Source organism: Podarcis liolepis (assembly GCF_965112155.1).
Source record: "Podarcis liolepis genome assembly, chromosome: 8".
Taxonomy (NCBI): domain Eukaryota; kingdom Metazoa; phylum Chordata; class Lepidosauria; order Squamata; family Lacertidae; genus Podarcis; species Podarcis liolepis.
In genome coordinates this window covers 6,247,713-6,272,102 of record NC_139560.1, presented here as the reverse complement: position 1 = coordinate 6,272,102, position 24,390 = coordinate 6,247,713, and the positions used below count along the sequence as shown (strand labels likewise).

General features: G+C 47.4%; 1 protein-coding gene and 1 long non-coding RNA gene across 3 annotated transcripts in view; one reads left to right on the top strand and one right to left on the bottom strand.

Moving 5' to 3' along the window:
• Positions 1 to 24,390, top strand: part of LOC310713246 — a 124,274-nt gene that overhangs the window by 24,804 nt on the left and 75,080 nt on the right. The window lies entirely within an intron of this gene.
• Positions 20,392 to 24,390, bottom strand: part of GPR20 (G protein-coupled receptor 20) — a 35,853-nt gene continuing 31,854 nt past the window's right edge. For both annotated transcript variants that reach the window (XM_083516932.1, XM_083516933.1), the window contains exon 3: positions 20,392 to 22,251. In XM_083516932.1, coding sequence (XP_083373058.1) covers positions 21,193 to 22,230 — 1,038 coding nt within the window. In that variant the 5' untranslated portion in view covers positions 22,231 to 22,251 and the 3' untranslated portion in view covers positions 20,392 to 21,192. The remainder of the gene's footprint in view (positions 22,252 to 24,390) is intronic.

Below are 24,390 nucleotides of genomic sequence, written 5' to 3'. Positions count from 1 at the left end.
GAGACAGTCACGACTGGACCTAATGGTCAGGGGTCCCTTTACCTTACTACTACTAATATTTATACCCTGCCCGTCTGGCTGCTTCTGATAATGATGATGATCATAGAGAGCGAAATAAACCACTTGGTGGCCTCATACATAGCTGTGTGGTTGAGCAGCAGTCATATTTGAATGCATTTATTTACGCAGGCTGGGGCCTCTTCCTAGGGCGCCTCAGTCGTCACTCATCCAGCTTCTGAATGATTCTCTTGTTGGGTTTTTCCCGAAGGCTCCAGCACAACTTTCTAACGCTTGTTCGACCAGATAATTTGACAAGCCTTCAAGAAGTGGCTTCCCTTCTCAGCCAGCCCTGGGTCTGAACATTTCCAAAAGGAGAGAGTTCCCTCTCCAGCCGCCCCAATCTCGTCCAAGGCTGTGTGGCCCTGAGAGTCAGAGGCGTTGTCCCGAGATAAGGGACACCCATCGTTCCATCCCTTTGATTGATAACAGAGGACTCCAGGTGGTGGAAAAAGGAGCAAAATTGCTTCAAGCTCTGGCATTCCTGTGGGTAGACATGAAAGATGGAGAATACGTCTGCTCATATTCCACAACAAAGGGCATCATTTAGGAAACGCGGCAGAGAATGTTGGTGCCTGGAACTGGGACCCCCGACTTAAACTCCCCCATGCTGTCTGCAAAGATTCCTTCCAATTTTTAAAATTGAGGGTGGTTTTTTTTTAAAGGGGATTTTGTTGCTGTTGAAGGGAGTTGACTGTTTTCTTTTTTTTTTTTGGTTTTCCAATTTTTTGGGGTGGCCTGTTCCATCATGTGGTTTGTGTATAGCTATGTTGCTTTTGGGTGGGTAGGTGCATTTCCAAGCGAGCACCACTCGTTTTTCCTGTGAAATCCGTCTTTTGTGGTCCCCGTGGCAGTTTCTTAGATTTCCAGATGTTTCCCTGAACCCAAAATACTCAGGGATCCCTGACTTAGGAGGACGTATATTTCAGGTCAGCTGACTTGTCATTTGTCTTGAGTAATTATTGCAATTATCAACAAGATGTCAGTGCCAAAGGCACAACTCCGTTTAAAAGGGGGTGGGGGGGAAATAACAACAAGAAGAAGTGATTGCTTGACCTGTGTTGATAACATTTGCCGTAGTTGTTAAGGGATGAAATTAAACCAAAACACGTGCTCTTAAAATAGATTGCTTTCAAACAACAGTTTAACCTTGACTGTACACACACAGACACACAAGTATGCCTTTGAAAATGCCACGAATCTCCCATTCCTCTTGCTACAATCTCTTTGCCCTTGTCCAATGTAAGAAATGGGCATTTTCCTGCCTCCCAGACAACAACCCGCCCCCCCTGCATCACTGATGTGGTCCAAATAATATGTTTGGCACCAGCTGGGCTTGTTGAAAGGAGGCGTACAAGTTGGTTGCTCTCTAAACATCTTAGGGACTCAGCTTCAGATTTGTGTAGGGTTTACTCCCTAGGCCAGGGGTCAGCCAACTTTTTTAGCAGGGGGCGGTCCACTGTCCCTCAGAACTTGTGGGGAGCTGGACTATATTTTGGAAAAAACCCAAAACACAAATGAATTCCTATGCCCCACAAATAACCCAGAGATGCATTTTAAATAAAAGCACACATTCTACTCATGTAAAAACATGCTGATTCCCGGACTGTCCGCGGGCCGGATTTAGAAGGCGATTGGGCCGGATCTGGCCCCTGGGCTTTAGGTTGCCTACCCATGCCTTAGGCTTTTCTTCTCCTGAAGATATCCTGCAAGGCAGTGGAGGTTTAGGATCAGAGTTTTCTTTCTGCTAGATGGGCTACCATCCCAGGTTGACCCGGACACAGGTCCAGCACCGAGGGCCTTCTGGCGGTTCCCTCCCTGCGAGAAGCCAGGTTACAGGGAATCAGGCAGAGGGCCTTCTCGGTGGTGGCGCCTGCCCTGTGGAACGCCCTCCCACCAGATGTCAAAGAGAACAACTACCAGACTTTTCGAAGACATCTGAAGGCAGCCCTGTTTAGGGAAGTTTTTAATGTTTGACGCATTACTGTATTTTAATATTTTGTTGGAAGCTGCCCAGGGTGGCTGGGGAAGCCCAGCCAGATGGGTTGGGTATAAATAAATTATTATTATTATTATTATTATTATTATTATTATTATTAATCTGGGAAGGTAGAGGAGAAAATAAGGCACCTTCTCTGGAAAGTGGGGCAAAACATTACAGTGGTACCTTGGGTTACATACGCTTCAGGTTACATACGCTTCAGGTTACAGACTCCGCTAACCCAGAAATAGTGCTTCAGGTTAAGAACTTTGCTTCAGGATGAGAACAGAAATCGTGCTCCGGCGGCGCAGCGGCAGCGTGAGGCCCCATTAGCTAAAGCAGTGCTTCAGGTTAAGAACAGTTTCAGGTTAAGAACGGACCTCCGGAACGAATTAAGTACTTAACCCGAGGTACCACTGCACATTCATGGCCCAAACGACACCCTCTGCAACTTTGCAGGGATGGTGAAATTGAAAGAACTATTTCGGCTCAGCTATTAAACCAAAACTCTCGTTGCCCTTATTATTACCTCTTCAGCTCTCCCTGTGAATCAAAGGCTATTATTAAGGCACCATCCGTCTTTTCTTGGGAGTGAAAGTCCCCTGTAGGCCTCAAGAGCTTTCCGAGGGCAGCCAGCACAATCCAACCAGGCAGTAAATTTCTTACAGATGCTGGTGCAACAGATCCCGATATAATCTGATGTTTCATAAATGTCTTAAGAGATTAAAGCATCGTCCGCTGTCCAGCTCTCTGGGAAGAGTCACGTCCCCGCAGAACAAACTCTTGGCAACGATCTTGCGTAAGAGGCAGGAGGCGATAGCTAAAGGTCTCCTCTGTGCATCCTTACAAGGGCAATTACATAATCGCAGGCCTTCATCTCTCAGAGGCGATCCTTTTCATTAAACAAAATGGCCCAGAGAAATGGAGCTCACATACATCCAATCTGGAAACAGGCCAGAAAGGGAAGATAACAAATAAAGAAAAGTTTAACCCTGAAGCGTAAAACGACTCTTAAATTCTAATTCGTACCAGTTTTTTGGTGTTTTTTTAATGTCCTACCCACTGAGAGCCCTTTCCTCTTCCATTTGTCTTCCAAGGAATAATAATAATAATAATAATAATAATAATAATAATAATAATAATAATAATAATAATAATAATAATAATAATTTATTATTTATACCCCGCCCATCTGGCTGGGCTCCCCCAGCCACTCTGGAACTTATATTTAGGGAATACTTGTGTTTAGGGAAGCTTTTAATGTTTGATGTTTTATTGTGTTTTTAATATTCTGTTGCGAGCCGCTCAGAGTGGCTGGGGAAACCCAGTCAGATGGGCAGGGTATAAATAATATATTATTATTATTATTATTATTATTATTATTATTATTATTATTATTAACAAAAGTTATTTTAAACATCTTCTTCAGTTATTATTAAACATATTCTTCACTTATTGGAGCTTGTTTTATACATTTTTGCAGAAGTAATATACCATCGATATATCAATTTCATATAATTCTCCTAGTTATACAATCGGTAAATTTTAAATTCACTTTCCACTGACACCTTCTTCTTTTGCCATAACCAAAACAGCTACTTGGGCTTCCTCTTCTCTTTACGTAACAGGGTTGAGCCCTGATGACTTTCATTGTCTTATTAAAATTCATCGGTCAAAGCCGTTCTTCTTTTTACAGATGCTCTTTTTCCTCCTCCGTGTTTCATGCCATCTTTGCAAACTATGAGGAAGCAGAATTGTTTTTCACCATAGCTATGTGCAAACTTGCACATCAGGAAGCGATCACAGGAGACTCTGGGGTGAGTTGCATAACGGGAGGCGTAGATTTGGTAAACAGAGTTACAAGATGGCGGCTGGTGGCTTATCAAACCTAGTTCATTGCCAAATAATAATAATAATAATAATAATAATAATAATAATAATAATAATAATAATTTATTTTTTATACCCCACCCATCTGGCTGAGTTTCCCCAACCACTCTGGGTGGCTCCCAATCAAATGTTAAAAAACAGTACAACATTAAATATTAAAAACTTCCCTGAACAGGGCTGCCTTCAGATGTCTTTTAAAGATAGGATAGCTGCTTATTTCCTTCACATCTGGTGGGAGGGTGTTCTACAGAGTGGGTGCCACTACCGAGAAGGCCCTCTGTCTGGTTCCCTGTAACCTTGCTTCTCACAATGAGGGAACCGCCAGAAGGCCCTCAGAGCTGGACCTCAGTGTCCGGGCTGAATGATGGGGGTGGAGACGCTCCTTCAGGTATACTGAGATTCAGGTATACTGCGTCTCATAGAAAACATGCAAAACTCCCAGGAAAAATCTCCTCAGAGCAATCACCAAATTAGATGCAATGCTCAATGAGTACTCACCATTGAGCGGCACGTTCAGAACAACATGCGAATTGAAACACAAGTGCACTTTGAAATATGCCCTTCTCTGAACTTTGCGATGCAGTTCTCCAGCCAGGTAATAGGTACAAAAATGTACATACAGTGGTACCTCGGTCTATGAACTTAATCCGTTCCGGAAGTCTGTTCTTAAACCGAGGCACGCTTTCCCTAATGAGGCCTCCCACCGCTGGTGCCCTTCCATTGTTCGGCTTCCGTTCTTAGACTGAGGTAAAGTTGGCTAACCAGAACAATACTTCCAATTTTGTGGAGATTGTAACCCTAATAGTTCATTAACAGGACTGTTCTTAAACCGAGGTACCACTGTAATACCGGTGGCCTCAATATTTGTATAAGTAAGAAAATCATACCATATATGGGGGGAGGTCATTTGAGTCCTACCTTTTAGATACTTTTGATTTATGAGATATCTTTTCAAGACAGGCCATTTGCCAAACCTTTGAATGCTAGCAATCCAAATTAAGATTAGAGGTCTTTCAGGATTTGGCAATGCATATGGTTTTTCAATTGAAAAATAAATAAATGGAAAGAAGCAGCTATATCTCCTCTTCCTCCTGACACAACAAAAACAGCTTTGTTTTGGGACATTTTACCACCCGATTTGAATCTGGCGTGGAGTAGAAAAATATCTCGTACCACTTTTGCATGCCAGTTTCATGCTGCGTTGCAGGTCGCTCATTGTGGAAAATCACCCCGTAAAACTGCCTATGAATTTTATTTTCTGTTTATTGTTCATAGGCTGGAGGGCAGAGAGTACATGACTTCCACACCTCTATGGCACTGAACCAGGACTAAACACACACACACAAATTAGGCCCTGTTTTGCTGTCATTACCAAATAGTTAAAATTCTGGTCGGTTCAGGTAGACACCACCCGAGGCAGTGAGAAATAGCACAAAGGTAGGAACAGTCAAAACAGCTGCTTATGCCAGACAGTTTGTCCTCATCTGAGTGTTCTGGGTCACCATATTGTTCTGGGTCCAGTATATCTGAAGGAGCGTCTCCACCCCCATCGTTTTGCCCGGACCCTGAGGTCCAGCGCCGAGGGCCTTCTGGTGGTTCCCTCACTGCGAGAGGCCAAGTTACAGGGAACCAGGCAGAGGGCCTTCTCGGTAGTGGCTCCCGCCCTGTGGAACGCCCTCCCATCAGATGTCAAAGCGATAAACAACTACCTGACATTCAGAAGACATCTGAAGGCAGCCCTGTTCAGGGAAGTTTGTAATATGTGACATTTTAGTGTATTTTTCATCTTTGTTGGAAGCCACCCAGAGTGGCTGGGGAAACCCAGCCAGATGGGCGGGGTACAAATAATAAATTATTATTATTATATTCTTTTGGGCATCCTCTCTCTGTGCTTTTCGAGGTGTGCTTAGAGAAAGACACCAGCAAACCCACTGTAGGCTAGTGTTGGAAGTTCTTCCCTTGGCTGCGAAGGCATAGGATTATAGAATTGCAGAGCTGGAAGGGACCCCACGGGTCATCTAGTCCAATCCCCCGAAATGCAGGAATCCCAGCTACAGCATCCATGACAGACCGCCATCCAACCTCTGCTTAAAAACCTCCAAGGGAGGAGACTTACACCTCTCATGGGAGTCCGTTCCACTGCCGAACAGCTCTTATTGTCAGAATTCCCCCTCCGAATGTTCAGTCGGAATCTCCTTTCTTGAAACTTGAAGCCATCAGTTCAAGTCCTACCCTCCAGAGCAGGAGAAAACAAGCATGCTGCCTCTTCCATGGGGCTGCCCTTGAGACTGACCCAGAAACTCCAGTGGGTGCAAAATGCCGCGACGAGACTCCTTACGGGGTCCTTGCTGTGGGATCACATTCACCCAGTGCGACACCAGCTGCACTGGCTCCCGGTGGAGTACAGGATCAGGTTTAAGGTGCTGGTTTTAACCTTTAAAGCCCTATATGGCCTAGGATCCTCGTACCTACAGGACCGCCTCTCCTGGTATGTCCCATGGAGGACCTTACGGTCTTCAAACAAAAACATCTTGGAGGTCCCGGGCCACAGGGAGGTTAGGCTGGCCTCAATCAGAGCCAGGGCTTTATCGGCTGTGGCCCCGATCTGGTGGAACGCTCTGTCACAAGAGACCAGGGCCCTGCGGGACTTGACATCTTTCTGCAGGGCTTGCAAGACAGAGCTGTTCCACCAGGCCTTTGGCCAAGGCACAGTCTGACCCCCTCCTTCGGTAATCCTCACAGAACTCTAGCCCAATGGTTGCCATTAATTTGATTCTGAATTGATTTTAGAATGTATATCAATTAATTGATTGTGATTTTATGTAAATTGTGTTACTTTTACTGTTGTTATCCGCTCTAGGCCTGGCTTCGGCTGGGGAGGGCGGAATATAAATAAATTTTTATTTATTAATTATAGTTATAATTATAACCCTCTGTTATCCTTGTTTTTAATAATAATAATAATAATAATAATAATAATAATAATAATAATAATAATAATAATTTTATTTATATCCCGCCCTCCCCAGCCGAAGCTGGGCTCAGGGCGGCTAACAACAATCAAAATAATCCAACATTCTAAAACATTCATTATAAAATTAATTAAATCAAATTAAAATCAAATTAATGGCAACCATCAAGGAAAATTTTGTGCAGGTTGCCAGAGGAGGGAGTCAGGCTGCGCCCTGACAAAAGGCCTGGTGGAACAGCTCTGTCTTGCAGGCCCTGCGGAAAGATGTCAAGTCCCACAGGGCCCTAGTCTCTTGTGACAGAGCGTTCCACCAGATTGGAGCTGCGGCCGAGAAAGCCCTGGCTCTAGTTGAGGCCAGCCTAACCTCTCTGAGGCCTGGGACCTTGAGGATGTTATTATTTGCAGACTGTAGGTTTCTCTGTGGGGCATACCAGGAGAGGTGGTCCCGTAGGTACGAGGGTCCTAGGCCGTATAGGGCTTTAAAGGTTAAAACCAGCACCTTAAACCTGATCCTGTACTCCACCGGGAGCCAGTGCAGCTGGTACAGCACCGGATGGATATGATCTCGCAGCGAAGACCCCGTAAGGAGTCTCGCCGCGGCATTCTGCACCCGCTGGAATTTCTGGGTCAGTCTCAAGGGCAGCCCCACGTAGAGCGAGTTACAATAATCCAGTCTGGAGGTGACCGTCGCGTGGATCACAGTGGCTAGGTCAGGGCGAGAGAGATAAGGAGCCAACTGCTTAGCTTGGCGGAGATGAAAAAATGCCGCCTTTGTTATAGCTGTAATCTGCGCCTCCATAGAGAGGGAGGTATCGAAGATTACACCCAAACTCTTAACGGACGATGCTGGCACTAATTGCACCCCCGCAAGAGATGGGAGTTGCCCCCTCGATCCCATATCGCTCCGTCCCAGCCAGAGGACCTCTGTCTTCGAAGGATTTAACTTCAACCGGCTCCCACGTAACTATCCAGCCACAGCTTCCAGACATCTGGTCAGTGTATCTAGGGCCGAGTCAGGATGGCCATCCATCAACAGATAGAGTTGGGTGTCATCGGCATACTGATGGCAACCCAGCCCAAAACTCCGGACAGGCTGGGCGAGGGGGCGCATAAAGATGTTAAAAAGCATCGGGGAGAGAATCGCACCCAGAGGCACTCCACACACCAAGGAGTGGCGCGACGACAATTCCCCCCCAAGCGCCACCCTCTGTCCCCGACCGCCGATGAACCCATGCTGTTGTGGGGGCTGCCTCCATTAAGGCAGGCGGGACCGGAAGCCTCCAACTCTGTAGCTCTATGATTCTATGAGTTGGTTCCCATCTCCTGAGTGACCAATGCTCTTCTTTGTCCAATTTCTGCTTTTATGTCCTGCGTTCCAGGAATCTCCTGTGACACTTTGCTGCTCACGTGCCTTTCCTTGGCGCATTCGGACAGAGGAACATCCCTTACAAGATGCCAGCATGCTTTAATTAGAGGGAAAGCTCAATGATAAGGATTACTCATCAGCCCTCTTTGGTGCGCCTGAGCCAGGGGGCACGGCACCTGCATGTAGGGTTGCCAGCTGTCCTGTATAATACGGGAGTCTCCCATATTTCAGTGTAAAATGCTATGTCCTGCACTGATACAATTTGCCCTGTATTTCAGGTTTTCTCTGTTTCTCTCTCCCCCCCCCCCCCCGCCAAGTTAGGGATCCTCCTTCTCTCTCCCCCTCTCTCTCCCTTGGTCAACTTAGAGATCCTCTCCAAATGCATGTGCTTGAAAGGTAATAATAATAATAATAATAATAATAATAATAATAATAATAATAATAATAATATATTTATACATACATACATACCCCGCACATCTGACTGGGTTACCCCAGTCACTCTGGGTAGCTCGCAACAGAATATTAAAAACACAACAAAACATCAAACATTAAAAACTTCCCTAAACAGGGCTGCCTTCATATATCATCTAAAAGTCAGATAGTTGTTTATTTCCTTTACATTTGATGGGAGGGCATTCCACAGGGCAGGCGCCACCACCAAGAAGGCCCTTTGCCTGGTTCCCTGTAACCTCACTTCTTGCAGTGAGGGAACCGCCAAAAGGTCATGTATTTAAGCTCTGGGTACCCAAGCACAGACAGATTTGCAAAGCCATGTGTATGTGTGTGTGTGCATGCGGCAAATTCCAGAGGGGCCGTCCTGTTAGGCTGCAATGAATTGCAATGGGATTTTTTTGAACTAGATGGAAAGGGAAAAAATCACCTCCAACCGCCCTGCTCTGTCCTGCTCTGTCCTGTCCTGTGCGAGCTCACCTGAGCCCTGCCACTCTTCTAGATGCTAATGGACAAAAAGTGGGTCAGGTAAGCCAGAAACACAAACCTTTTGCACCTGTCTGACCTGTCCGGTCGTTTGCCTTTGGGAGGATTAAGGAAGAGCCTGTTCAGAAGAGCTCCAGGGCAGGGACCGCCCGAATGCCACAAAACCTCCGCCCTGGCCTTGGAGAAAATGTTTTGTGTAGCCAAATGCCCAGAGATCACGTAGTCCCTGAATCACCGCTGGGCAATTAAGAAGGCGTTACAAGATCTCCATGTCATCCACTTGACGGATTCATGCCCACCTGGATTTATAGCACGGGTTGTGTTTATACAAGATATGCTGAAGTCAGCTAAAATCTCAGGGAGCACTTCAAATAATAATAATAATAATAATAATAATAATAATAATAATAATAATAATAATAATAATTTATTTATACCCTGCCTATCTGGCTGGGTTTCCCCAGCCACTCTGGGAGGCTTCCAACAGAATATTAAAATACAGTAGTCTGTTAAACATTAAAAGCTTCCTTAAACAAGGCTGCCTTCAGGTGTCTTCTAAAGTCTGGTAGTTGTTCTCTTTGACATCTGGTGGGAGGGCGTTCCACAGGGTGGGCGCCACCACCAAGAAGGCCCTCTGCCTGGTTCCCTGTAACTTGGCTTCCAGCAGCGAGGGAACCGCCAGAAGGCCCTCGGTGCTGGACCTTAGTGTCTGGGCGGAACGATGGAGGCGGAGATGCTCCTTCAGGTATACTGGACCGAGGCCATTTAGGGCTTTAAAGGTCAGCACCAACACTTTGAATTGTGCTGGGAAACGAACTGGGAGCCAATATAGGTCTTTCAAGACCGGTGTTATGTGGTCTCAGCGGCTGCTCCCAGTCACCAGTCTAGCTGCTGAATTCTGGATTAGTTGCAGTTTCCGGGTCACCTTCAAAGGTAGCCCCATGTAGAGCACATTGCAGTAGTCCAAGTCGGAGATAACTAGAGCATGCACCACTCTGGCGAGACATTCTGCGGGCAGATAGGGTCTCAGCCTGCGTACCAGGTGGAGCTGATAGAAAGCCGCCCTGGACACAGAATTAACCTGCGTCTCCATGGATTCCTGCATTTATGACCCACTTTTCCTGCGAGGAGTTCAAGGTGGTGTGCATGGCTTGCCCCTTCCCCATATTCTCCGCGCAACAATCCTGCAGAGCCGATCACGGCAAGGGATAAGCACACAGGGGCCAAGGTCAACCAGTGAGTTTTATGGCTGAGTCGAGATTTGAACCCTGGTCTCCCAGGTCTAGTCCGACCATTTAACTACCACACCAAACCTGTTCTGGGCTGGGAAGCTGTCATAGCAAAAGAACGTAACCCCACTTCCAATTTAATCTGGATTTATCCTTCCTGGTAAATGAAAAACCCTATTGCCAATGACCCCTTTAGTAAACACACAAGACATAACCGGCTGTAAAAGGTAAAGGGACCCCTGACCATTAGGTCCAGTCGTGGCCGACTCTGGGGTTGCAGCGCTTATCTCGCTTTATTGGCCGAGGGAGCCGGCGTACAACTTCCGGGTCATGTGGCCAGCATGACTACGCCGCTTCTGGCGAACCAGAGCAGCGCACGGAAACGTCGTTTACCTTCCCGCTGGAGCGGTACCTATTTATCTACTTGCACTTTGACGTGCTTTCGAACTGCTAGGTTGGCAGGTGCTGGGACTGAACAACAGGAGCTCACCCCGTTGTGGGGATTCGAACTGCCGACCTTCTGATCAGCAAGTCCTAGGCTCTGTGGTTTAACCCACAGCACCACCCGCGTCCCCAAAACTCATAATAATTCTATGCTAACTAGATTTCTAGACCACCCAGCAGCTGAGGTTCTCTGGGAATGTGCAGTAAAGGCCAAGACAGCCACTCTCTCTCCTGACTGCCAGCTAGAAGCTCCACCTAGGCCTCTCAGCTCTCTCAACCAAGACTTGCAGAAATCTCTTATGCCATTAAACGCAACCCAGCTGGGGAAGCGTAGCCCTTTCGCTGGCAGCTGGTAAGCAGTAAGAACCTTATTGCTCGGATCAGCAGAGAAAGAGGATCCTGGAGGTTCGCCCGAAGATTATAACCGGAGGTGCTGCGGTTACGCAAGATGGTGAGGAACATGTTGCAAGGAGAAAGCGCGATCGAGCAAAATCCACTAGAGAGAAGAGGTGCAGGGAAAGGGTTGTTGGCTGAGTTGGGATGGCAGAGCAGTCCTTTATGTCGGCGCCATCTAGTGGTCGAGGGGGGGGGACATCACAGAGGCACAACGTATCCGAGCCAGAGCTTAATTCTCTGAAATTGTTCCTGAAACTGGCAAAAGCGCTGATGTACTACATATCCTCCAAGCGTCCTGTTTTTCCAGGGACAGCCCAGAATGACAGAAGAAGAAGAAGAAGAAGAAGAGTTTGGATTTGATATCCCGCCTTTCACTCCCTTTAAGGAGTCTCAAAGCGGCTAACATTCTCCTTTCCCTTCCTACCCCACGACAAACACTCTGTGAGGTGAATGAGGCTGAGAGACTTCAGAGCAGTGTGACTAGCCCAAGGTCACCCAGCAGCTGCATATGGAGGAGTGGAGATGCGAACCCGGTTCCCCAGATTACGAGTCCACCGCTCTTAACCACTACACCACACTGGCCATCTTGTTTTCTGATTTGATCCCAGAATGTCCCACTTTTCCATATTCCTCCCCTCCATATCCAAGAGAACAATTAAAAGTAGTTTATGTGTCTGTAGAGGTATAAAAATGGAGCCCTGCTTTTCCTGACAATAATATTCCTGCACCAAATGAAGGAACTGTTAAAGCTGGCATAGGAAGCCCTTCCTATAATTTTGAAGGAAAAGCTCACCAATTGGCTTCAAATTCTTTCGTTGCAATACTTCAGCAGGCAGCCACTTCTTAGGTAATGCACTGAGTGTTTATTCCTTTATTGTAAATGGAGCCTTTCACTGTCTACACACAAGTAAGTCCCAGTGTATTCAATGGAGCTTACTTCCAGGTAACTGGTACAGAATGAGCAGCCTTTCACTGCAATCTAAAGCATTTTTACTCAGAAGTATGTCACACAGAGATAAATAGGTATGTTCCTGATGCTTTTGAATTCTGGTGCTGGAGGAGACTCTTGAGAGTCCCATGGACTGCAAGAAGATCAAACCTCTCCATTCTGAAGGAAATCAGCCCTGAGTGCTCACTGGAAGGACAGATCCTGAAGCTGAGGCTCCAATACTTTGGCCACCTCATGAGAAGAGAAGACTCCCTGGAAAAGACCCTGATGCTGGGAAACATGGAGGGCACAAGGAGAAGGGGACGACAGAGGACAAGATGGTGGGACAGTGTTCTTGAAGCTACCAACATGAGTTTGACCAAACTGCGGGAGGCAGTGGAAGACAGGAGTGCCTGGCGTGCTCTGGTCCATGGGGTCATGAAGAGTCGGACATGACTAAACGACTAAACAACAACAAAATGTTCCTGATCATTCTCACTATTACTGTTGTTGTTGAGCAAATGTTTTTCTTTTTTTAAAAAAATCATGGTGCATGTGTTAATTAACTTACCAATGCCATATTGTCTGTATTAGCAGCGATATTTTTGTAAATTGCCACAGTTAACAAAGTGATTATCAGCTGTCTCTGCTTTTCTGCGTTGCATTACCTTCTGAGATGTTTACACTCATGCAGGCCCACAGGTGGCAATCCTAAGAATATGTCTGTGCGAGTGGGGCGGTGTGTGTGTGGGGAGAGAGATTAGATTCAGTTTCCATTTAAAGGCGGACCTACCTAGTTCACATTCTCCAAAACAATATGGGAAACAAAACCTAGCTATCCTTCAAATTTGCATTTTTCTGAATTTTGTGATGCAGATCCCAGCCAGGATACAGAACCCAGCAAAAATGCATAGATTTGGTGGAGATTTGACGTTTTCTTTTTTTTTAAAAAAAAAATTTTTTATTGGGTTTTCCACTTTTATAAAAACAAAACACACACAAAAAGATAACACATAACAAGACATACATAAATTCAGCCAATCCTTGTTTCATAACCTTGTTCCCTGACTTCCCCCCACCCCCCCTCGTGCATCCCAATTCCCAAAATTATGTCAGCAAGTTGGTATTTCTCCTCTTAACCATCTTATTCTTCTTATTACCTCTTTTGTAATTAAAATTGATATTCCTAAGTTGGACTTAAGTTCTCTTCCATCGATTTTTCATTTTGTCCTAATTAGAAGTCATATTAACCAAACCTTAAAGTCTTGAGAGTTCCTGAGAATCTCCTCTTCCCTCCCTCCCATCCCCGGTTTTTGTCCCTTCCCAATGAAAGTCCAAAGTCGAGATTCTCAGCCTGGGTTTCTCACGTCCGAGGCTTTCAAGTCTCTTTCAGTCCCTCTCCGCCGGTCTTGTTGGTAGTCCTTTATGTCCGTCGTCGAGTCTGGAAAAAGCTCTTTCAGCATCCAAGTATATTCTCTTCTCACAAGGAGATTTGTAATCAACTGCTGGAAAAATTCCACAAAGCCTGTATCCTCAGAACCAAAGTCCAAACGGAGGCCCCAATCATGTCTCTTTGTTTTAAGTTTCTGTATTCCATATTGTCCCAGGGCCTCCTCCTTCTTCTTCTGCATCTTTCGCAGACTTGTGGTAGGTGTGTTCTCAAAGTCTCCTTGCTTGTATTCCACAGATGTCAGCTTTTGGATGTTGCTTCCCAAAGTTACTTTCTCTTTTTCTTGTTTAGTCTCTTCCACCTCTGAAAATATTGTTTCCCCTTCAGCTGTGGATTCTTTCTCATTCAGGTCTTCAACACAAACAGCAGAGTTGCCTGTTCCCAAGGTCATAATCACAAGTTGTTTATTCATGGCCAAGCTCTGCTCTTGTAAGGTTCCCACCAACTGAAACATCCTTTCGATTTCGGCTAGTAACTTTCCATCCACAGCCATTGTTTCCATTGTAATTTCACAGAGTTCCCCCTAGGGGGAATCTGGTTACTTGTTAATCTTTTGCTCAACAACCCTTTAGCTTCTTATTATCACTTTGTTTCCAATAATTTTAATTCAATTGTAACTTGTCTTAGTCCAGAGGGATCTTAAACAACAATTTTTCCGCTTTAAATTGCCCGTTTGACAGCTTTGACAGCTGTCAAACTCCGCGGCTCTTACACAGGCACAAAGGCAGGACGTTCCCGAGCCCGGGAGGGGGGGGTAGTTTAAAACAAAAAGAAGGCTTCTGAAACTCCACTCTCCAGCATAAAATTTCCCTTAGCAAAATCTTGAAAGTTAATGTCCTTTTTAACTCACCCCACCAAGGGTAGGCTCTCCAGCTTAGCTCTTATGTCGTTGCTTAGATCTTCTGCAAGGGGGGGGGTGCGGACTTCCTTTTAGCACACCCCCCGGTCGTCTCTAATTCAGGGTAAAAATTTTTAAAGTCCCAATCCGTCTTACTCACGGGTAGTTCTTTCAGTCCAGATTTTCAAGGAAGGAAGTCGGCGCTCTCTGGTTATGGCTCGCGGCTTCGCTCCACCGAGGTAGCGATCGACTCTCAGTGCCACGCCACCCCCGTATCCCCTCCGCAGCCTTTAAAAAGGCTCTTTGCGAATCAGGGGGGGCGCTTAAGGCACCCGCCGAGTCTTCAGTCCGCAGGCTTCCGCGCCTGCGGTTTTTAAGGGTCCCCGCGTCGCCGACGCGGCAAAGACCCATCCTCAGTGGAGCCGATTCCCTCCGGAGCTCGGAGGGAATCCGCCATTTCCAGATCGCGTCAACCCGGAAGTCGGAGATTTGACGTTTTCATCCCCAAAATGTTTTTGATTTGAGTTCCTACTGAATTGAGGCTGCATTTTAATGTTGTACTAAATCTTGTTTTTAAGTTGTATTTTAATCAATTGTTTTTACCTGGTGTTAGCTGCCTGGAGCCCAGTCTTGGCTGGGGAGGGCAGGGTATAAATAAAAATTATTATTATTATTATTATTATTATTATTATTATTATTATTATTATTATATGCTTAGTGCCCCCAAAATTGCATATATTAGGGGAAATAACATCCCACAAATGCATTATGTTAGGGAAATTGCTTTGCAGAAAGGTGCGAATCAGGCATACAAAAATGTGTATATTGGGAGAACTTAGCAAAACCATTGTGTTTTGTTTTGTCTTGTGGATGTGATGCTGAGAACTGAAGAATAATAAGGAACAGAGAGAAACCAAAATTGACAGATTTGAGCATTCCTCTGTATTTGTGTGTGTTTATTATACACATATGTCATACATACACATCCACTGTCAGTCAAAAGAGACAATACTATTAGCCACCTTCCCATGTTAGCCAAGTCATTTCATGATAAGGAGAAGAGTTTGCAATGCTTCCCAGCAGAGGGCAGCAGTATACATTCTTCACAATTTCCATTGCTTGTACCTGCTAGAGCACAATCTGCCTGGACATTTAAGGCTATGAAAACCTGAAATGGGAACAGCGGTGTTCGGCTCCCTACCCACTTCTAGCATCTAATCAGACTACGATCTTCTTCTTTGGCAATCACTGGTAGCCAAGTAAGATTGTCTTCCATAAACATGGTTTTAACAGTGAGTCTGTAAGTGATTGTGGAGGCCAATTCTGGATCCACACGTCCTTCCACACTGGGGACAAAGGTTTCCGGGCAGGAGTTGATCCTGGTGAGGGTTAGCCAAGCGTGCCTTCATCTTAGCATGTTTCTCTCTTTTGTCCTGTATTCAAGTGTCTTCAAAGCCCATGACACCTTTGGTAAAGGCTGTTCTCCAATTGGAGCGCTCGCAGGCCAGTGTTTTCCAATTTTCTGTGCTTATACTGCATTTGTGGTTAACAGACTGAGATTGAATCCTGACAAGACAGAAGTACTGTTTTGGGGCGACAGGGGGCGGGCAGGTGTGGAGGACTCCCTGGTCCTCGGGTAACTGTGCCTCTGAAGGACCAGGTGAACATCCCGGGAGTCATTTTGGACTCACAGCTGTCCATGGAGGCGCAGGTCAATTCTGTGTCCAGGGCAGCTGTCTACCAGCTCCATCTGGTACGCAGGGTGAGACCCTACCTGCCCGCGGACTGTCTCGCCAGAGTGGTGCATGCTCTGGTTATCTCCCGCTTGGACTACTGCAATGCGCTCTACGTGGGGCTACCTTTGAAGGTGACCCAGAACCTGCAACTAATCCAGAATGTGGCAGCTAGACTGGTGACTGGGAGCGGCTGCTGAGACCATATAACACCGGTCCTGAAAGACCTACATTGGCTCCCAGTATGTTTCCAAGCACAATTCAAAGTGTTGGTTTAAAGCCCTAAATGGCCTCAGTCCAGTATACCTGAAGGAGCGTCTCCACCCCAACATTCTGCCTGAACACTGAGGTCCAGCGCCGAGGGCCTTCTGGCGGTTCCTTCCCTGTGAGAAGCAAGGTTACAGGGAACCAGGCAGAGGGCCTTCTCAGCAGTGGCGCCTGCCCTGTGGAACGCCCTCCCAGCAGATGTCAAGGCAATAAGCAACTATCTTACTTTTAGAAGACATCTGAAGGCAGCCCTGTTTAGGGAAGTTTTTAGGGAAGTTTTGATCTTTTATCGTGTTTTTAATATTCTGTTGGGAGCTGCCCAGAGTGGCTGGGGAAACCGAGCCAGATGGGCAGGGTATAAATAAATTATTATTATTATTATTATTATTATTATTATTATTATTATTATGCTCAGCTCCTGTGTTTGGGCTTCCCCTTGGGGCACATGAGACTAGATGGGACCTGGGCTCTCCTACTGCTCCTACCATGTCTTACCTTTTGTCCACCTAGTCCAGTATTGTTCAGCTCAGATTGGCAGCGACCAGCTCTCTGATCCGTGTTCAACTGGTGATGCCAACGATCAAACCTGGGACCCTGCCATAGCTCGACTTCTGAGCTCAGCTGTTTTACCAAATAGTAAAAAGCATGGGCATTCCTTAATCTATCAAAGTGTGCCAGCAGACAGAGCAAAGACTTTGAATCCGCATTGGTATGTTCAGGGCCGTCTTAAGCATATATGACGCCGTGATTCAAAGACCCCTCCGGTGTGCCCCCCCCCCCCGTTTCCCAGAGTTGTCGACCTTTTCCCAAGCCTCTGTGGGGATCGCTCTCCTCCCGCGGAGGCTTGGGAAGGAAGCTGCACGCCTGCCAGCCATATGGTTGACCAGGCACAGCTGGCGGGTGTGCAGGAGGGAAAGGGGAGGCCTCCTGCAAAGCCACGCAGCTCCCCCACTCACTGGGGTGCCCCTGAGAGGCCAGCGCCCTGGCGCAACGCGCCAGTAAGCCCAATAGGAAAGATGGCTCTGGGTATGTTACTAGACGGTAGCATGCGTTTCAGATTCATTAATCTAGACTGGTAGAGAATAAATGAATGTCGGCTGGGAAAACTGGATTGTGTGTACATGCTGGTTCATCAGCTCTGATATATATGATTCCCAGATACATACCATTTCTAGTGTCAAGTCGGACACGACTAAATGACTCAAAAACAACAACGGTGCCATAGAGGCAAGGCACGTAGTTGAGGTGCAATCACTGGCTGAAATTGCAAGGCAACGGATTAGTTTCTGCCGCCCAGTGTTTGAAAGAGAGGGAAGATGGGCTCCTGGAGGGGATTGCATGAGCTCCGCTGTATATAGTAGTAGGTCAAAAGGGGTCAGGCAACTGAGAACTTGGTTTGTGTAGCAGGCACAAACTGCCACCACCTGCTAAACAGGACATAACTCATGCCAACAGCTTCCCAGCAGATGCTCAGAGCTGTTGCTGTGAAAAGGCCGCAGAGGTGGAGCAAAGTTCACTTGACTGAGGCCAGAGCACCTTGAGAGTGTTCAGGATAAACCATGAATCAAAATGCTGCCATTTCCCCCACATTCAGCTCAGTCTGCTGATTAGGAATGAGAAGGGCTAGGTGCAATTACTCCCCTTCTCAGAGGTTCTAGCTCTTAATGGCTGCCTGATAGGCAGAAGCTCAACAGGTGCAGCTCATAGCTGTCAAGTGTCCCTTATTTGAAGGGACAGTCCCTTATTCCAGCGCCATGTCCCGCTGCTGTCCCTTATTGATGGATGTCCCTTAAATGATGTCCCTTAAATTTCAAAGGAAGCAGCTCCTCTCCCTCCCTCCCTGCCGGCCAGGGAGGAGGGAGGCTCCAACTGTGTTGCTTGGCTGTGTTGCTCACCCAATAAGAAGTCTAAGAACGACTGGGGGGGGGGTGGAGCTTGCATGCCTTGTGTGTGGCTAGTTAATGCAAGCTGAGGGGTTTTTTGAATGCTGGACGCCATTTTGTTGCACGTGCTGCTGCAAACTTTGCAGTGCAAAGCCAGGCCAGGGAGCCATCTTAAGTTGGTTGGACAGTGTTCTCGAAGCTATCAGCATGAGTTTGACCAGACTGCAGGAGGACAGGAAGGCTGGAGTGCCTGGAACAGGTGAGGCTGCAGGTCCCTTATTTTGGCTGCTGGTCCCTTATTTTCAAGGCTGTTGGTCCCTTATTTTCAAATCTGTAAGTTGACAGCTATGGTGCAGCTTCTGCTATTTTTTTTTTGACTGGGTGGGGAAATCGGTGTCATTTTGCCTGGCATGATGACTGTTTAGAGACACAGAACCCCTCTTGGAAACTAAGAGGGCAACTCTTGGCCCTGATGCCTGATTTGATAGAAGCAAAATTCTCTCCGTTTGGTGGCTTTTCCTCTCCAATGTTTTCCACTGGCCTGCTGCCACGATGGCCTTAGATTGTCAGGACAGTGAAGAAAGCAGGAGGTCTATGGAGGCTGCCAGTTGTTTAATTTCCTGCTATTAATGGAGCGTAATCTAAACACCCATGGCAAATATTTACCTCTGTGTTCCCTCTGCTGAATGTCCTGATGGATGATGGACAGCCCTCCACTCCTCTTCCAATCTGAATGGTTGGACTTATTCAAGAACCCGGGAAGAGTGTGGGGCGAAGCCTTCCTCCCATCATTCAATTTTAAGACTGCCAACTTTGATTGTCAACTGAATTGGGCATGGGAAGCTAGTCATGACAGAGGGGCAAACCAGCTTCAATTTGTTCAATTTTTTTAAAAAAGCATGATCTTTTAAAGCATGAGCAAACCCACTAGAGGTCTCCAGTGCTCCACTGGGCTAGCCGTTGACATTTTAGATTTTCCACTATGCCCTATTTTGATGGGCATTTGGGGGGAGGAGGAGGTGAGGGATGGAGGCAGCCAGCCAGCAGACATTCTCATTTTTGTGACAAAGCCCACCCCCACAATGGTCCTTGGACAGGTGCGGTCTGGCAAATCTTAGATGACAGTGGATGACCCAAAGGAGAACTTAAAAATTATTTTGAATAGTGTCTGCAAAAGCATGTACCAGTTCAAGTTACATTGCCCTTCTTGTTCTATCCCCGTTTCCCTCCTTTGTTCTCAGTGATGTCATCATGAAGCCAAATCTGATTGTCTGTGTCATGCAGTGCTATCATCCCTTCACCGCTGCATGATCGCTGATTGGCTGGGTTTATCCTTTTGAATTTGGTTGAGGCGCTCATCTTGCTTTCATGCCAAGGGAGCTTTCCAGGTCATGTGGCCAGCAGGACTAAACCGCTTCTGGTGCAACAGAACGCCGTGATGGAAACCAGAGTGCACAGAAATGCCGTTTACCTTCCTGCCACAGCGGTACCTATTTATCTACTTGCACTGGTGTGCTTTCGAAAAGCTAGGTTGGCAGGAGCTGGGACAGAGCAATGGGAGCTCATCCCGTTGTGGGGACTGAAACCACCGACCTTCTAATTGGCAAGCCCTAGAGGCTCAGTGGTTTAGACCACAGCATCACCCTTTACCTTTACCTTTCCTAACTAACCCCAACTGATTCCCTACAAGTTGACACAAGCCCTTCAAGGATGGAAATCAGATAAGAAGGGAAACTGCAGCGAAAAATCAGCAGGCAGAGAAGGGGTTAAGAATTCTCCCTCCCTCATTTCTTTGCGGAAATATCCTGGTTTTACTTTTTATCCCCAAAATAGTCCACTGGGGTCTTTCTTACATCCGAGTGCCTGAAAAACACAGTTTGCCCACAGCTATCTTGGGTGACTTTTTCCAGAAATAATAATATTCCTGAGAAATAAGTCTCATAGTTAATCGTGCTTATAAATCTCTTGTTTATTGCTCACTTGGTTTTTTTTGCATTCAGTTGGGATACACATTAATAATAATACCACCACCAATTTCTGAAAATTGTTCATCTCCTTTATTATTATCCTTCAAAGTTCTAAGTCACTGGTTGCTTCCAGACAGCATCCATTCTGATTTATTTGTGCAAAGTCTGTCGAGTGGTGAGACCATAGTGACTGTTTATTGAGTATCCATTTTGATTTGTTTGTGAGGCGATTGTACAAACGTTGCATAAAGCAATTGTTATCTCACACTCTCCACTGCGTTTCCCCATCAATCTCCTTATTGCAGAAAATTAATGATTTGGGAAAGAAAAGTGGATTTGCTGCATAAGAATGCCAAATCAGCTGAAATTTGCCGGTACATGTCTGAATTCCACTTGAACATAGCAATAGTCTGGAAGCACCCATTGCTAACATTTCCTTCTGTCGTAGTTGAAACTGTCTATAGGAGTGGCATCTGAACAAAACAAAACAAAACACCCTTCTATGTTTCAAGTTTTCTCCAAGTGATGGTGGAGAAGTGGACAGACCTGCCAAAATATGTAGCTGCGACTGTCTTTTGCTCTGTGGTTCCCAGCTTGAGGGAGCTGGTGCTGCAAAGTCGGGATGCAGACTCCGTCCTGGGGTGCAAACCCAGGAACTGGCAATGAAGTGGAGATCTCGCCATATCATTCCCACAAGAGAAAGCCAGCCTGCCATTCTTGGTGCCACTGGAGAACCCAAGGAGTGTTGCTTCATATTTGAAGGTCAACGTGATGTTCTAAATTACTCTTAGGAAAGAGAATAGTGTCGCATATTCTGACATTTACAACAATGTACATGGGGACGCACCAGCCTTTAGGAGCTCGCTGTACTATTTGGTGAGGGCAGGGCCAGCGGGGTCCCTACAGCATTTGAGAAGGCCATAATGGCATTCGAGCCCGAGCCCTTGTTTACGCTGATGATGTCTCCACTGGTCTGCTCCGGCTCAGACTTCCTGAAGATGTTCTTCATGGTTGACTGGAAGTTGTTGGTGACAAAGCAGTAGACGATGGGGTCCATGCAGCTGTTGAGGCTGCTCAAGGTGACGGTCACGTGGTAGACGATCAAGCTGATGTCATTGGGCATGGCTGGGTTGATGGAGATGGCCAGCTGGCGCACGTGGAAGGGAGTGAAGCAGATCATGAAGATGATGAGGACCGTGATGAGGAGCTGCACTGCCCTCATCCGCCGCTCGCGACTCTGGTGCATGAGCGTCGGCTTGGAGAGGGCGCACATGATCCTGGTGGTGAAGAAGGTGATGATGACAAGGGGGAACAGGTACTCGCAGACCATGAGGGGCAGGATCTGGGCGATGCAGCACTCTGAGAACTGCATGGCCATGGTGAGGATGGAGAAGGTGACCACGGTGGCAAAGACCCAGATGAAAATGCAGATGCCTTTGGCGTAGTTGGGGTTCCTCCACCGGCGGGAGGCTTCCACCTGGACAATGGCCAGGTACCGGTCGATGCAGATGCAGGTGAGAAAGAGGATGCTGCAATACATGTTGACGAAGTAGGTGAAGATGTGGACGAGGGCACACCTCTGGCAGTTCCTGGCGCTATAGTGCATGATGATCCGGATGGGCAAAGAGAAGCCCACCAGCAAGTCGGTGATGATCAGGTTGATGGTGTAGATGACCGAGGTGGTTTTCGTCTTGGTGCGGAAGCAAAAGACGTAGAGGGCCAGAGAGTTCAACACCACGCCCACCAGGAAAATGATGGCATTGATCACCACCAGCACTATCCACAGGGTATAAAACGTGTCCGACAGTTCTCCATCGAGGTGGACAAATTTGTTGAACAGGCTGTAAGTGGTGTAATTGGACGACACTGTGGAGTCATTGGGAGATGCCATGGTCGAGTGTTTTACAGGCACCTGCAAGACACCAAGCAAAGAGTCAGTCTCAGTTTCACATTTGCACAGAACTGTAATGTCAGATGCGGGTGGTGGTTGCTCGTGAGTAACGAGGCAGGACTCTGACCTGTCTTTTACAGGTTTTAGTTGTGCAAACTATTTACAGTGCAGATCCACAAAGTTCATGTCTGTCTTAGTCACTTGCAGAATCCGGGCGTGGCCCCCTCTGGTTTCTCCCCCAACACAAGAACTTCAGCACCCCAAGCCGCCTCCTCCCCTCCCTGCGTTTCACCCCTCTGCGCAAGCTGGGCGACAGAAGTGGCGTGCGTCCCTCCTGGCCAGCCTGGCTAGGTGAGGCGCTGGGGCTCTCAGCGGCATCCTCAAGCCCTTTCCTCGCTTGGCTGGCCCCTTCCTTCTGTGATGGCCTGGGATTCGGACTCGGACGCTGAACCTGAGGGATCCCAGCCTGCACAGGATTCTCCGCCTCCAGAACCAGCTGAGCCGGGGCTGGGGCATGAGCCTGAAGGGTCCTCACCTGTGCTGGATCCTCAGGTGCAGGCACCAGCTGAGTCTGCTCTGGCTCCTGAGGTGATGGAGGACCCATTGCCTGCAGGTGCTCCACTCTCAGCCCCGTCAGGGGAAGCTGAGGTTGCCTCTGGGTCCGGTCACCCTCCAGCCTCTCCTGAGCTGCAGAGAGGCGGAGGGAACTAAGTTCCCGCAGGAGGAGTGCTCGCCTCCAGGCCAGGAGAGGCGAGTCACCAGAGGATTGGGGCCGCCCTATGCCTCAGGGCAGATAAAAGCCAGCCAGCCCCAGTCCCAAGTTGCGGGAGCAACATTGTTGGTTGCTAGTTCCTGCCTGAACCTTGCCCTGCTTTCCTGCCTGAGCTCCTGACCAGCCCTGGCTCCCTGCATGCATGCCTGTCCCTGACTTTACCCAACTCCCTGCCCTGCACCCAGCTTCAGCTACTACAGACTGCCTCCACGTTGCATCTTTGACCATGGACCGGACTTGGACCTCGCCTCTCGGGTAACCCACGGGACTAGCACACCCTCTTTTCCCCCACTGGAGGTGTGGCTTTTACCACCGCTGGAAGAGGAACTGTTCCTCAGGAGTTTTGGAGGCTCTCCGTATCCCAACGGGCCCCCTGCCTCCCTCCCCTGTTCCAATGGCAGTCTGCTGACATGTAATGACAGTAATTCATGTTGAATCCCATGATTCTTTTTCGAAGCTGGAGATGTGAGGACTCAAAGCCTGGCCTGGCCCTGCCCTTATTTCCAGATATGTCTGGATGCTCAGTGGTGAGGGAAACGGCAATTTGCACATGCCCAGAGAAACTGTTGTTGCTGTTGCCATATTGTTCTTACAGGAAACAGGTTGCAGGGCTTTTGTAGGGAAGCTAGGCTCAAAATCAAATCCTGATTGTGCAAGGACTCTGGGCCAGACTCCACACAGGCAATTGATCTGAACATGTGGTGCAAAATCCCTCTACTTCCATGCACAAATCTTTTTGCCTGAATAACAGTGCATGATTTTTGTATAAAGAACTTAAAATGAGGAAGGTCAGTTGGGGACAGTGAGAAATGTCCCTATTTACCTTTCCTGCCCCAACCTGGCCACAGTGATCCATGCGGCGGTCACCTCCAGGCTTGACTACTGTAACTCGCTCTACGTGGGGCTGCCCTTGAAACTGTCCCAGAAACTCCAGTGGGTGCAGAATGCTGCAGCGAGGCTCCTCATGGGGTCCTTGCCATGGGAACATATTCACCCAGTGCTCTACCAGCTGCACTGGCTCACAGTGGAGTATAGGGTCAGGTTTAAGGTGCTGGTTTTGACCTTTAAAGTCCTATGCGGCCTAGGACCCTCGTATCTACAGGACCGTCTCTCCTGGTATGTCCCACAGAGGACCCTAAGGTCCATGAATAATAATAGCTTAAAGGTCCCGGGCCCTAAGGAAGTCAGACTATCCTCCACCAGGGCCAGGGCTTTTTCAGTGATGGCTCTGACCTGGTGGAATGCTCTGTCCCACAAGACTAGGGCCCTGCAGGACTTGATCTCCTTCTGCAGGGCCTGTAAGACAGAGCTATTCTGCCTGGCCTTCAATTTGAATTAGCTTGATCCTCTATTCCCTTTCCCCCTTTACTCTTCTATGAAGAAACCCT